This window comes from Pollachius pollachius (genome assembly GCF_949987615.1).
Source record: "Pollachius pollachius genome assembly, chromosome: 13".
In the NCBI taxonomy this organism is placed as follows: domain Eukaryota; kingdom Metazoa; phylum Chordata; class Actinopteri; order Gadiformes; family Gadidae; genus Pollachius; species Pollachius pollachius.
This window is the reverse complement of record NC_136946.1, coordinates 6,655,289-6,670,822: the sequence shown is the minus strand read 5'-3', so window position 1 is coordinate 6,670,822 and position 15,534 is coordinate 6,655,289. Positions and strand designations below refer to the sequence as shown.

Below are 15,534 nucleotides of genomic sequence, written 5' to 3'. Positions count from 1 at the left end.
GCTGCCTGAGATGCGGCTGCTGCGCACCACGTTGTTGCGCTGGTTGACGGGCTTCACCGTGACGATGAGGTTGTGGCTGTTGGCGATCATCATGTCCGTCACCTGGTCCAGGCTCTTCCCCGACACCTCGATGCCGTTCACCTCCAGCACCTCGTCGTTGACCGCCAGCAGGCCCGTGCCCTCGGCCAGCCCGCCGGGGACCATGCGGGAGATGAAGATGCCGGGCACCTTCTCCAGGCCGTGCGGCGTGACCCGCACGCTGGTGCCGTCGCGGATGTAGAAGCCCAGCGGCTTGTCCGAGCCGTGGCGGTAGAGGCGCACGCGGCGGTGCGACTCGGGCAGGATGTCCACGTCGATGATGGAGGAGACGGGCCGGAAGTCCTGCGGCATGCCGATGCGGATGGGCGGCCGCTTGCGGTTGACGTCGTTGCGCATGGTCACCACCGCCTTCTTGCGCCGCGTCAGCGTGTTGGTGCCGAAGTTGGTGTAGTCCACCTCTTCTGTAGAGGGGGGGGGGGGGGGGGGGGGGGGGGGGGGGAGAGGGTTAGCTTCAAGAAACACTATTACGGGTTGCGTTCACATATCAGATTTCCCAGATTGAGGCAACTGTCAAATATGATTCAATGGGCTCAAAACTAGCTCTGTTTAAATGTATTTCTTTGTGGGACGATTCATTTCCCTCTTCTAAAGTTTTCCATTTTAAAAGAGCTGGAACTTAACGCGTTAACTTCGTACAACCTTGCGGGAAAAACAGGCAGACGATGACATGGCATCTTTGGAATACTGCAACATTATGAGTTCACTTAACTTGGGTATGCAAATAACATAGAGCCACGAATGAATTGCTGAGATGGCACATGTGTGGTGTATGTGTGCTTTTGTGTATGTGTGTGTGTGTGTTTGCTTTTGCTTATGTGTGTGTGTGTTTTTGCACGTGTGTGTGTGTGTGTGTGTGTGTTACATGTGTGCGCCAAAATGCTGAATGTGCAGAGCAGAGCAGTATCCTTCTCCGGAGGTGAGCCCCCCACCCCCCAAACCTCCCGTAGCTTCTAACAGCAGCTGCAGCGAGGCGCTCTTTCATAAGTGCCAACATATACCTGCACCCCCCAACACCCCCCAAGCCCTCCTGCCCCCTAATGAAGAGCAGGAACTTTCTAGAAACTAGCTGAGATTGGTGATTCATGGCAACCAGGCTGCTTTTGTTCACGTGTATCAGAGAATGCGGATACAGACAAAGGCGAAAAAGCTATCATTTATTATGTCAATATGCGATGATGTCCGCAGTTGAAGATGTACAACCAGCGCGCCTAAGCTAAGCGGGTCTGAGGTCAGTGCGGAGGTTGCTTACTGCCGCCACACACACTCTGACAAAGAGAAGGAGACTGGACCAGGAGCCGGTGATAACGGGGTTGATAAGCCGGCTGCTTTCTCCCTCTCCCCCAGCGGAAAGGGAAACACAGTGAGGCGGCATGTGACAGGAAGCACTGGTCCCACAGGATTCACTCACTCCCCCCGCTTCCATGGCAACCCGAATGACTCATCCGCTATCCTACTGTTTTGAGACACCTGCCCCAGTGTCTCTCTCTCTCTCTCTCTCTCTCTCTCTCTCTCTCTCTCTCTCTCTCTCTCTCTCTCTCTCTCTCTCTCTCTCTCTCTCTCTCTCTCTCTCTCTCTCTCTCTCTCTCTCTCTCTCTCTCTCTCTCTCTCTCTCTCTCTCTCTCTCTCTCTCTCTCTCTCTCTCTCTCTCTCTCTGTGTGTCAATTGTTCACAAAAACAAAACAAAAAAACACGTTCAAAATGTCATGTCCACAAATCAGGACAGGTCCACAACGTAACTCCTTATTTCCGTTCTCATGCTGCACTTCAGTTGGAATAAAAATGAATCCACTGACCCTATACTTTCGGCAAACGGAGTGTCGCCGAGAACTAACTACCAGGGACCTAGGGGATGTCTGGCCAATCCATGCCGGACTGCTCAACTGTCCAGACCAATAAAACAACCAACAAAATGCCTTACTTAAGCTCCCGCTAGGATGCATAATTTCTCCTCTTTTTTTTCCCCCTCAGTTGAAAGTATTCTGGTACGGGGTATTTTTAAAATACTCGATGTGTACGCTGCGGCACATGTTTTGATTGAATCCAGAAAAGGCATTTGCTACAGGGCTGGAATTTCTTCCGCAAGTGCAAGTCGTCTCTCTGATGAGAACCATATTGGAGGGGAGAGGCTCAGGAGAGCCTCATTAAACCAAAGAGAGGTCTCCAGTACAGCACCCGACGGTACCACTTCGCCACACCCCAGACTCCTGCCCCTGCTGTGCAACACGACACAATCGCCCCAGAACAAGAGAGAATAAGCCTAATTCAATTTGTATATCAATCATTCTTCTTCTTTATTGTAAAATAAAAGCGTCAAAATTGTCGACTCTCCCTCTTCAGTGGGAAAGGAAACATTCAGAGATTTGTGACTAGAGATGTGTTTGATCGCTCTCTCGATCGCGTATTGATTATATAGGCCACCCATCTCAGAGAGACTCTTCTTTACATAGAGTTCGGCTGATTCTACATTCCTGGGGTAATACAAGCTTGTGAAGACCCAGAAGTTTCCAAAACCTGGGGGGGGTAACCGGAGAATCGGATGTCCAGTCGACACTAAAAAGAGCCAGACTCATACTATTCCTGTCTGTCTGTCTGACTGTCTGTCTGCAGGTCTGTCTGCAGGCTGTCCAAATTAAGCACGGGACGGTGAATCTATTGGGAGTGTCCTGTGAGAATCGTTGAACAGAAACATGTCTCTCAGAACCAAACGTGAATGTTTTTACATGACGACTTATCATGGAGCTGGACTCTGATGAGTCAGCAGCTGATAAAACAAAGGCTGTAGGGGTCCTGTCTTAATGGAAAGATTGGACTGTGTACAATCGGTCTGTGCTGTATTACGAACAGGCTGCTTATAGGATAACGCCGTTGACCTTAAGGACCAGGCAAGACGAGATTGATCCAGTTTTAAATAAAAACTGTTAAAGCTGACCGCAGTTAGCCAGGTCAGGCTCCATTTAGCCATACCTAAATGGTGATTCTGGCATAAACCGGTGTGAGCCAGGAGGCCAATCACACGCATGCTCCTCTAACAACTCCTGACAAGACTAATCCCCAATTGCACTGAAGCATGATGGGTAATCCCGCGTGAACCAGATGATCAAAGACTAGCAGGTGGTGGCTGATGGTCTTCTTAGAGGTCCGGCGGAGCGGCATTTCCCATTGCCACCAGATTGAATGAATGGAAGTTTCCAGAACTATGTAAACATGGACCATATGGAACCTAAAGTGACAAAACTTGAGAGACACACACACACACACACACACGGCTGTTAACAGTTACCCTCAAACAAGTTACTCTTAAACCCTAAAAATTGCCATCCCACTGCCAGTCTTCCAAGAGCCGAGCTAAACGCTGACATGGAAGGAAAAATGCTAATTGCCTTAAATAGCGGTGGAGCTCCCAGACTAGCCTATCTTCTGCTCTGTCGTCTCCAGCATAATCAACCTCAACTCGTCGTGAACTACACACATATTTGAGCCTGGGGACGGGTTCATGGGCCAATGAACTCAGGTTCAGTTCCTTCCAATCACGTTTTCACTGTATCATCAATTTAGGGAATTTACAGACCCTTTTATCCAAAGCGACTTACTTAGGACATTTGTCAGAAGAAAGAGAAACAATATATCGCTGTCGGTACAGTAAAGATATTAATTTCTTTATTCAAGTGCTAATGATTTGCAATTGCTACGTTAACCAACTTCCTGTATACAACAAGATAGCTAGGATAAGACGCTACACAATTCTAAGTCCTTTATTATTAAGTGCCAGGACGAGGACATGTGGGTAACCCCGGTCTTTACTCAACCTGAGCATGTGTATGCGTGCATGCGAGTGTGGAGCACGTGTGAAATGCAGGTGTATGGACTTGGAGATACATCAGAACAGGTTGAAGGCAAGCCTTTTGATATTTCGTTTTTCGGTCCAACTTTCTGTCTAGCTTTGCCAGGAAGAAGGTGTATTGCCAGGAACCCATTACATTTAGCTTTGTAGCTCCGTGCCGTTGAGTTAGAGCCATTTCGGACCGCACATAAATCAGTCGTACGGACCAACGTGCCCTCAATTCACTCTGCTGCCTAGATTCTGTAAGTGGATTACTCTGGTGCAACAATAAGAAGTTAGCTAGCTAATTAAGTGGTTTCAAACCTTTGGGTGGGGTCTAATAGACGTCCTGTAAAGACTAACTGTGCCTAACGATTCAAAGCCACTAGATAACTACTACTTATCACCACGTGTGTGGTACAGCGATGCGCTGACGTTTACCTGTATTATTACATATTACCGGCAGACGATGACTGGGTAAAAACAACTTGCTTGGAAGAAGATGCACAAAAGCTAAGGTTTCAGTGCTTGAAATGGGATCAGAGGCCAAAAGAGCCACTGTCCTAGTGGGAGTGTCATGCTGTCGTGTGATCCCAGACAGCCAGCCATGCAAAACAATTCCCTGCGTTCGCCTTGACTCTTTTAAGAGGCAGCCTGTCACAGCTTCCTGCTTCATCAGCGTCTCCCAAACAGCGCAGGGATCTCCAGAGAGGTTTACGACGTGCGATGTGCGTCGAGAGCGTTCCCAGAAAGCACTCTGCCCTGGCACGTCTTCCAGCGCTCGCTCCAGGCCCAAAACAAACCATAAAGATGCACGGAGGGCAAGGCATCGTGGGTATTATGAAACTCAAAAACAAAAACATCATCGTTCTGAAACGCTTGGGTGACCTTGCTGATGCTCCGGCCTCGTGAAGCGGCATTCGGTTCACTGCTTCCATGGAGAAATCGATATGGATTACCATTATGGCACGCGGTACGCACGCATGTATGTGTCGGGCGAGAGACGACCCCCGCCCCCCCCCCCCCCCCCCCCCCGCCCCCGCCCCCCAAACCCATCAGAGGGAGTACTTGTTTAACAAGGACACCACAGAGCCAGGGATGAGGTCACTTTTAGGGAGTCAGACGCCGTAATGGACCTTTTTGTGTGGGGGAGCCCCTTGTGTGAATGTCCACAATACCCTCATGTATTGACGGCACTGCCCCGTGATAATGGGTGGTTACAACATATGTTGTAATGGCGCTTGTGGGGAACAATGCAGGCTGTTGATTCGGTCTCATGCTGGTTGTTGGTTGTTGGTTGGGCGCCGACAGAACCAGTGCAAACACCCAGAATGCGAACCCGCCCAGACATTCAAGTAATGCGCCGTAAACAAATGGGACTCGGCTGATGTCACTCAAATTCGAATGACAGTGTCGAATGACATCACTTGGACGCGCTCCAGCCGGGCAGAGAGATTGCAGTAACCGGTCTTTCGAGACGATACGGTTCCGAGAAGGGCCGCCCGCCACTATTGATTGTTTAGATACTCCGTCGCCATGATTTGAAAATACACCTGATTGAAAGAATGATTGTGTATTTATGTTAGTCCGCACACGCACGCGCACACACACACACACACACACACACACACACACACACACACACACACACACACAACACACACACACACACACACACACACACACACACACACACACACACACACACACACACACACACACCGAATAATTACAGGTTCAAACTGATTTGCGATTAGTAATGGGATTGGCCATACAGGTTGAGCTAAATCAATAAAAGAGATTCAATCACACATATTACAGACAAAAATCCCATCTGTGTGTACTGTACTGGTCTGGGGCGGGTGAGTGGGGCGGTACTCTGTTATGAAATACCACTATAAATACAACCTCAAGAAGGGATGTGTACCTCTACAAACAGGGAATGACTGCTACTTTGTTTACGGAAAACTATAAATACATCCTATACGTCCCCAGTGCTCCTCACATAATCAGTTTTCTCCCTGAGGTGACGAAGACGGCACTTGCTATAGATCTGGCTTGTTGTGGCCATGCCCTCACACGGACCTCCTGGCTGTACCCTGTGCAGTAAAATGGAGGTCTTTGTGCTGTCGGTGGGCTGCAGAACGTGTGAAAGTGCATCTATATGGAGGAGGTACAGGAGGTCGGTGGGGTCAGAACGCTCCGAGCCCCTCCCACCCCCCACACCCAGGTCACGGAACCCCCTTTTAACGAGGCTCTTGTTGGAGTTTTATTTACACTTTGGTATGGCCCTTGCATGGCCAAGTGGCCCCTCTGACACACACACACACACACACACACAAACACCAAAACTGTGAGGGCTGGGGTGTGGTGTGCGTGAGGGTGTGTGAGTGGTGGGGACCCGGCACAAAAACGGGTTGAACCTGGAAACAGATTGGTCTTGGTTTCGTGTCCCATGTCCCATCCACCGCCGTGGTATTAAAAGCTGCAGGGCCGCTGGCCACTGACCCTGGGTCAACGGCCAGCGGCTCCATCTATATCCAGACGTACACTCCATGTCACATTCCGGCCCTCCAACCCCCCGACCCCTGTCATGGGGCTCGCACGGCCAGGCGTGACCAAGGGCTTACTGACAGTGGAGAGACCACTGCTATATAAGAGAGAGAGAGAGAGAGAGAGAGAGAGAGAGAGAGAGAGAGAGAGAGAGAGAGAGAGAGAGAGAGAGAGAGAGAGAGAGAGAGAGAGAGAGAGAGAGAGAGAGAGAGAGAGAGAGAGAGAGAGAGAGAGAAGCAAGAGCGAGACAGAGACAGTCTACGGAAAGAAAAAATAAACAGAATAACTCTAGACCCACTTTCTTTTTGCCTTGGGTTACACACACACACACACACACACACACACACACACACACACACACACACACACACACATACATACACACACACACACACACGACAAATCAACTCCAAGTAGGGCAAAGCGAAGACACCTAAAGTGCAACGATAGCAGCATGCAGCATACAGTGAGGTTGTGTGTGTCTCCAGTGTAATTCCCCGTGGTTCGTTAAGGGGAATTGGTTCTTAAAAGGAAACGCCAAAAGGAGAGCATTGTGCTTAGTGAAGGGGGGGGGGGGGGGGGTCAGCGGGTGGTCGCCCCAGACGCCCACTGCATGACATCATAGGCTCAGGAACAAAGACATTCTCTCTTTCTATGGTTGGGGAGAAAAGATAAATCCACACATGGTAGTGTACACCGTACACGTCCCTCGATGGAACGATAGCAGAGAGAATAGATAGTGGCCAAGACAATGTGTCATGGGAGAGCTTTCATTCTGCTAACACACACACACACACACACACACACACAGAGACAGAGACACACACACACAAACTAACAGAGAGAGACACACAGAGAAAGAGACACACACATAAACACAGAGAAACACATTCACACACACACACACACACACACACACACACACACACACACACACAGAGACATACACACAGACACAAACAAACAGAGAGAGACACACACAAACACACACAAACAGAGAGAGAGACACACATACACACACACACAAACAGAGAGAGAGACACACACATACACACACACACACAAACAGAGAGAGAGACACACACACACACACACACACACACACACAAGCTCGACTCCCACCTGGCTCTTCCCTCCAAGGTTACGACAACGGTTACTTTACTGTTAACTACGTGTCAGGTGATGGGGTCGTAAGTGCACATAAAAAAAATAAATAAAGACTTTACGAGATGAAACACAACTACGACTCAACAGTCGCACACCGTCTCACAAAACCGCAACCGGATCCGTCCACGCGTTCAGTGGATATCTTGGCAACAACCAACCTCCCCCCCCCCCCCCCCCCCCCAACCCCGACGCCCGGCCAAGGTATTCACCAAATATCAACTCGGAGACAGGGGGAAGAAAAATAAAAGAATCCAGGCTGGGGAAGAGAGAAAAAAAGAAAAGTCTTCTTTAAAATAAGCAAACATATTTAGCATTCCTGTCAGGGCTGGTCGAGGCAAGGCTCGGATGGAAAGTCGGAGTGCGCCGGAATACATGCCGGCGCGTTCGCTGACAGTTGGAGGGATGGAAAACAGACGGGGGGAGAGGGGGGGGGGGGGGGGGGGGGGTCGTCTCCTCGCCGCCGGGGCTGCAGCGGCGAGCGAGACAGCGCGTTCACGGGGCGACATGTACGGACACGTGAGAGAGGGGGTGTGATTCGCTTAAAAAACACAAAGAAGTTAAGGGGCTTGGGCTGGGACCGGGGTGATGCATACGGAGGGAGGAGCACAAGTCATTGTTGGGAACGGCCCAGTCCACAGCACCGTGCCCGTGCTGAGTCGATTAGCCGGCGGAGCGGGAGTTCAACAGGTCAGGCTGGGATGAGTGACACACACACACACACACACACGTTATCTGTTCCCCACACTCTGTTCCATAGATGCTGTGGTGCCTGCCAGCACATCTGGGATGCGTTAGGCAGAGCTGGGCGTGCACAGCAGGGTGGGGGAGGGAGTGCACAGAGTCTCCACCCTCGACCCCACCCCCCAACCTACAGGTGTCAACGCCCACCGCACCACCCAAACCCAACCGGAACCCCCAACCCCATCATGAGTGCCCCTCACGTCTCTGTGGCATTGAATACTAAGGGGAGAGCTGTGTGTGTGTGTGTGTGCCTCTGTGAGTGTGTGTGTGCCTCTGTGAGTGTGTGTGTGTTTGTGTGTGTGCCTCTGTGAGTGTGTGTGTGTGTCTCTGTGTGTGTGTGTGTGTGTGTCTCTGTGTGTGTGTGTGTGTGTGTCTCTGTGTGTGTGTGTGTGTGTGTCTCTGTGTGTGTGTGTGTGTGTGTGTGTGTGTGTGTGTGTGTGTGTGTCCCCTCCCTGGCCTTCTCCGAGAAAGGCCTAACTTTTTCAGCAAAAAAGGACGATAAAAACGATGATTGATTGCCGCCAATCCTGCCCTCACCTGGCTCCAAGCAGCTCGGGCTGGGGGTTTGAATCCAGGGAAGGGTTTTTACTACCATGTGGTCGACAGGCCGTCTGTCTTTCTATGTTTCTGTCCGTCTGCATGCAGCAGGCATGGTGTTACAGCCGACATAGAGAATGAACCCTGGTCCAAAATCAATACATTACTTTCAGGGAGTCCAGATTCAAAATAAACACCATCGCTAAATTGTCCTCTTCGAGATCCAAAATAAACTCCACTCGACAGAGATAGGAGGAGAGAGGTCAGCGCTCCGATTCAGGGGGTTTGAGTGAACCAAAGTTCAAAAAGACACATTATATACATTATACATGTACTGTATAGGTCCAATTGTAAGACTGGCGGTGGGTCTTACAATGGGAATGGCTGCTGTATTCCAACTATATGGAATACAGCAGCCTACAAACTAGGCAGATCTTTCGACAAATGATACAGAGAAGCTCTTTCCTTTTTTTTTTATATCAAAAGTGTCTCAATACAATCGTGGGTTCTTAAGAACATCCTTGATGTGTGTGCATGCTCACGGATCTCTAGGTGTGGCCGTGTGCGAGGTGGGAGTCATACCCCAGGAACCAATCACAAGAAAGGACTGGGGAATGAGAACTAACAGTAACAGGCCGCCACGTACAGAGTGCTTCTGTCACTACGATAACACACACACACACACACACACACACACACACACACACACACACACACACACACGTGTGAAGTGTGGATTACCTCCCCTTACTTCCTGCACGGGACTGCCCCCCCCCACTGCATTATGGGAAACCCATCAACTAACTGTAAACGCCTGCCCAATTCTCCCAGTGATAAACATAACTGGGACCAAAAGACCCAACCATGAGGGAATATTAAATGAATATAAATACTTCATGTTTAATGGACGCTTTTATCGGAAGCAGCTTAGAACAGCGCATGTGGGTACGTTTATTACATGTGTTAACCCACATGGGGTCCGGTGGGTTGGATTCCGGTAGGGAATCAAACCTCTAACCCGGGCAGTGTTAATGCCATGCTCTAGGGTCCAGACAGGAGGACCATTGATCAAATGATCCGTCCATATTTCTGTCAACTGTAATAGGTCTGTCCATCCTGTGTTGGGAGGGGGCAGGGGGCAGACCCCCACCAGGAGGCTGGCAGTGATCGGAGCCAGGCCCCCCCGGGCCTCTTAATCTGCGCCTGGATGGAGGTGAGACACACCAGGCTGCCTGGAAGGATTAGCTAAAAACCACCTCCACCCTCCTGCTCCTTCCCACACACACACACACACACACACACACACACACACACACACACACACACCAAGTGTATCAAAGAGTAGATTTGAGTGGACAGACTTTGACCTTTCCACCATATTTTGTATCTGTGAAGATACAACTTTAAGCCCCGGGCAGCGTCTCGATACACTAACCAGACATGCCGCTATCTTGTCAGCAACAGAGATAAAAAGTACTTAGTCAATGTCGGGAAGGAGAGGAGAACATTTTGATAAACAACCAATAACCGAATATGACGAAATCCAAAACATTCACTTTCCCGTCGAAACATAACAAAAAAGAAACGTGACGCAGGGACAACCGCACCACATGAAAGTGCCCCGGGCGCACAACACGCACACGCACACGCACACACACACACACACACACACACAGCTAGCATGAGAAGCTGTCTTTACCGTGCTCTTCAGCCCAAGAGTGCGCGTCAGAAACATGTACTAGCAACAGCAGCTAGAAACGTTATCATCTAGTGCTAGCAGCTTTATGCTAGAATAATACACATTGAACCGTCCTAGAAATAGTTTGTAATTCAAACTAAGAAATTAGGTATCACCGCCTTTAGAAATAGATGTAGCGACATATATTCAATGAGACATTGAAGAAGGACAAACACAATGGAACTGCTGAGTGACGGTAATAGTAATGTGATAGTAGTAATGGCTAATAAAGATTTCTCCAATCGTGTGACAATTGATTCCAGTGTTCCCGTTGCAGTTGGGTAACTCAGACATGCAGGCTCAGACATGCCTGCATGTCTCCCCACCGCACACCTTCCTGTGAGAGTGTGCGAGTGCGAGTGTAATTTGAATAGATACGGGCAAACCATTAATGGAGTCAGGAAAATCAAGAAATGTATGTCAGCACACAACCACACACACACACACACACACACACACACACACACACACACAAACTGTCTAAAGGGAGTCAGTCGGAGCCTCTTCCCCACTTCCCCCATCTCCCGTTTCCCTCCCTCCTCCATATCTTCCTTCCTCTACATCTCCCTCCCTCCCTCTCTGAATTGCTGAGTGGGCCAGACTCACAGGCTGTCCCGCGGCCCACATGTTTGGAGAGGGGAAGCATGGAGTCTGCAGGGAGGTGATCTTCTCACCGTGTGTGTTGCTGTGTGCGTGTGTGCACGAGTTTGTGCGCATGTGTGTGTTTGACTAAACTGCTCGAGAGGTTTTCAATAAGCATCTCTCTCCCGCTCAGTAATGGAGTGTGAGTGAGTCATGAGTTGACAAAAAGGTTAAAAGACTAACGTCAATACATTTGAAAAACAAAACATAAATCTCCTCCACTGACGACCCCAAACTAATAACACAAGTTTGTCTGCGAAAAAACGAGAAGTTTCAAACCGCCGGTCGGCTGCGAAGGGCTTTGAAAAACAGTATGTTTGTCATTCAACCTGTGTCGCGAGGACTTCGCCAAAAAAACTCTGCCAGCCCAGTCCAGCTTACACGGGCAGCCGAGGTAGACGGTAATCAAAGTGGAATTAACGGCAGATGGGCCATGGGAGAGAGTAGCAGCAGACTGCTGCGTAGGACGGCAACAGACACAGCCGGCCATGACACGCAGAGGAGTTGTTATCTCAAGGAAGCCGGTGTTATTAAGGCTCATCCCCTGCACTTCCTCTGTCAGGGAACAGGCTGACCGGTGAGGCCGAAAGAGTAGAAAAACGTACAGTCCTCGCTGTCATCCTGATGGAAAAACAGCGTGTTGTTATGGACATTGGTCATGGGATTACGGCAGAAAAAACTTCCTGCAGGGCAGAGGGAATATTAAATGTCCTGGGATTGGTGGGAATGAAGGAGAGTCTCGATTAGCAATATATTTCTTACAGCAGAAACTCAAGACCTCTTTATCACAAAGTCAAGGAGAAAGCTTCCCAACGGGTATCAAAGGAGCAAAGTAGCGTTCCAGAACTTTCTCTGACAACTGCTCTGGTGACCGCGGACCCTCACGGCCAATAGGAACCACCGCTGGCCGGCCCCAGTGTAACCAATGAGGAGGAGGCTGTCTGCACCAGTTATGGCTTTAACACAATCGTCCAAAGGGCTGGGGGGATAGGGGGGATAGAGGGGGAAGGGGACGACAGCTTGTCTCATTGTTTGAGCCATGTGACCTAAATATAGATGTAGATATGTACTTTATGTGAGGCTCATCTCTGAGCTCTAGTGCACCATGGCGAGATGATGTTGGAAGCACGCACATGCACCAAACACACACACACACACACACACACACACACACACACACACACACACAGACACACACCACTCCTTTGAGGGAGAAACAACCTCCAAATCAGTTGTTGGAGTTAATCTATCTAATACAAAGCGCATGTCTTGAAAATACACATGATAAACACCTGGTCCAATCGTGGTTCAAATGCGACGTGGAGGAATGCTTTGGTGGCCAAAGCAATTAATAGAATGTTCACACCGATAAATGACAGATTCATTGGCTTTATAATGAAAACAAGACCAAGAGTTAACAGGCAGCACACGCATCCATCAATCTGTAGGTCTGAGTGTGCAAGTGTGACAACCGATGACGGATTGGGGTTGCGTTTTGTCTCAACGGTCATGGAATCCTTCATGTGGTCCGAGGGAGATAAACACCAAGAGACCACTAGTGGCCTAGGACCACTCTGGACTGATAGAAATGGTTTCAGGTGATGGATGGGGTAGTCAGCATTTCCGCGTGTTGCATGATATCCATCACGTAGATGTGGTTTGCACTCCAAACAGCACAGTGGGTTCCCCTCCAGCCAAAAGGTGTAGATTATGCTAACTACACCCAAACAAAGAACCCGTGTGAAGCTATAAACATTGTTGTGTGGGTATTACAGTATTACGCACACCCGCCGCGACTGGCACATGAAGTCAGGGATTAGCATGATTGCCATAAACAGCAACCGACAAAGAAAAGGAAGAAATAGAAACCGACATGCTTGCAAAGCAAACACAACATTGCTTCCCCCATCCACCTTAAGCATGGGCCCTGTGCTCTTTGCACAGCCCCTGTGCTGTAGCCACGCCAGCGGTGGATACATGCTGCTGAAAGCCAGCCCAGTCAGTCCCTTCTTCTCAGTAATTATGGATGCTCAAAATAACCCTGGGTAGCCAGAGGCCGTGCGTTTCGCATGGCAACTCCAACAAACTGCTCCAAAGTGTATAGAAAGAGACCTTTGGGAGCTCAGAGCTCCGTTTTTCTTTGAAATATTTCACAGTTAGGGTAAGGATTAGGGTTAGGGTTAGGGTTTTTTTTTTCATTCCAAACGATTGAAATGAAAAAAAAACAGTTGGGGAAAGATTATAAACATGTCTTTTAAAGTGCCAAGATTTAATGTGAATAAATGTCTGTTAAGTCACTATCCATCGCAGAATCAGGCATCACAATGGTGACTCAGCCTTAGGCCCGCCGATGAAAGCCCTTGCAGTTGCAGGATTATGAACGCTACCAAACTGGGTCTCGTTACTGTATCTCTGGGAACAAATACCGCTTATCTCTGAGATTGCCACTTTAATATCAGTTAACGAACGCATTTGGCGTGACATGTACCACATCGGGTAACCACACAGATTACTATGCTTTGATAAATTAAGTGAACCCAGAGGTGTGTCCGAGCAGACTTGTCATTTCACACAAGCTAGCACTTGCGTCATGGGAATCAGTGTCGAGTGTGTGAAAGTCTCCGTTTTTGGCCTAAGCACACGCTTATGAATTATTAAACACAAAAGCACACTCACACGCACTCATGGCGTGTCCGGCCCTGTTCCACAGCAGGGATGTAATTAGGGAGGAGCAGACGCCTCCTCCTATTGCAGGGCCCTGTTCCCTGAGCCATCACCCAGCTACACCCTAGTAACGACCGCAACCTCTCCTCCCTAACCCCGGACTCACCCCCTGCCTCCCGTGGATTTGGTATCATCGCCCTCCCCCCCCTCCCTCCAGCCTCCCCCCATCTCGCATCATGTCTCCCAGCCAGTCTCTGCATTGTCTCTTCTCTTCCTACCAGTAAATAAACTGGAGAACATTCCTCCAGGGTGATTGGGGTTTAATGGGGTTGGATGTGTCGTATATTACTATATTACAAAGGACATATTGAAATATGTGTGTGTCGTCTCACCCCCCCCCCCCCCCAAGCCACAACACTGTTGACAGTAGTTTGCTTGATGGGAATTAAAACAAGCTGGAAACCGAAAAGCGAAATCGGTTGAGAAAGCCAAACTGTTACACAGCATATCATGTGGTATTCAACGGACCAATTAGAGCATAAAGGGGGCGGGGCTACGGAATCGGGAGTTGTGGAGAGGTTGTCCTCACGTTACCGCAGGAGATTTTTGTGCTTGCTTAAGCAAAAGACACTCGCCTAGCCTTTCGTAGGTTCAGATAATAGCTTGTGCTAGCTAAGCAAAGGACATGAGCTTGGATTTCGTAGCATCATCTTCAATTCCCTGGGAACAGCACAAAATAAATAATCAGACGCCAGAGTTTGGCACTGGAACCGTACTTTTTGTGGATGTAAAAAAATAAAGAAAGGGAAAATAAATAGAATAGCCTAAATATTTGGGTGGGCGGGAACAAATTTCAGTTGGTTTAGTGTTGATCGTGAGCTGGGATGTCTTCACTGTTTTTTCCCCCACGCCATCGACCACAACATGCCAGTGGTGAGGGTCCCTTCCAAAGAAACATCACTCACACACACACACACACACGAAGAAACAGCAGCACACCAAACCAGAAACCCAGGGATAGAACGGAAGTATTTGGGTCTTGTTTCTCTCCATGTGCAGGTTTGGCATCAAGGGTGTGGTCTGGGTATGGTGGACGTGTCCCCAGATGACTATATTTGGCTATATTGGGCCTTTCCAACGTGCAATTACCCGAAAGGGTCCAAGTATAGGTCTGTTATTTCCCTAATTATTCTCAGTTAGATTCCTCCAAATCAGAATTTGATGTGACTCAACCGATAATGCGCACTTGCCATCTCATCTTTAATTAGTCCCAAGTGTGGAAAATAAATCAGGTTATAATTTTCAAAATATTATTAACTTGAAACTTATCTTCTGGAAGAAAAGATTCCCCTGCAAGGCTACCATGTTTGGGTCATGTTTGTTTACTTCAACCTCTGACTCACTTGAAATGGTTTTCCTTCAACCTCGTCATTATCCCTCTATAAAAAGGTAAATTGAGAGGCTCCAGCCTTGCGAGCAAAAGCACTTTGGTGAAACCAGTCGGGGACAGGAGGTCAACAGAGGCTCTAGGCCGACTGACTCCGGTCTGTGAAACCACCGAAAACAATGCTGC

General features: G+C 49.0%; 1 protein-coding gene across 1 annotated transcript in view; it reads right to left on the bottom strand.

Moving 5' to 3' along the window:
* Positions 1 to 15,534, bottom strand: part of pard6gb (par-6 family cell polarity regulator gamma b) — a 31,154-nt gene that overhangs the window by 1,360 nt on the left and 14,260 nt on the right. Inside the window, exon 3 of the mRNA XM_079749274.1 lies at positions 1 to 500. This exon is cut by the window's left edge and continues 1,360 nt beyond it. Coding sequence (XP_079605400.1) covers positions 1 to 500 — 500 coding nt within the window. The remainder of the gene's footprint in view (positions 501 to 15,534) is intronic.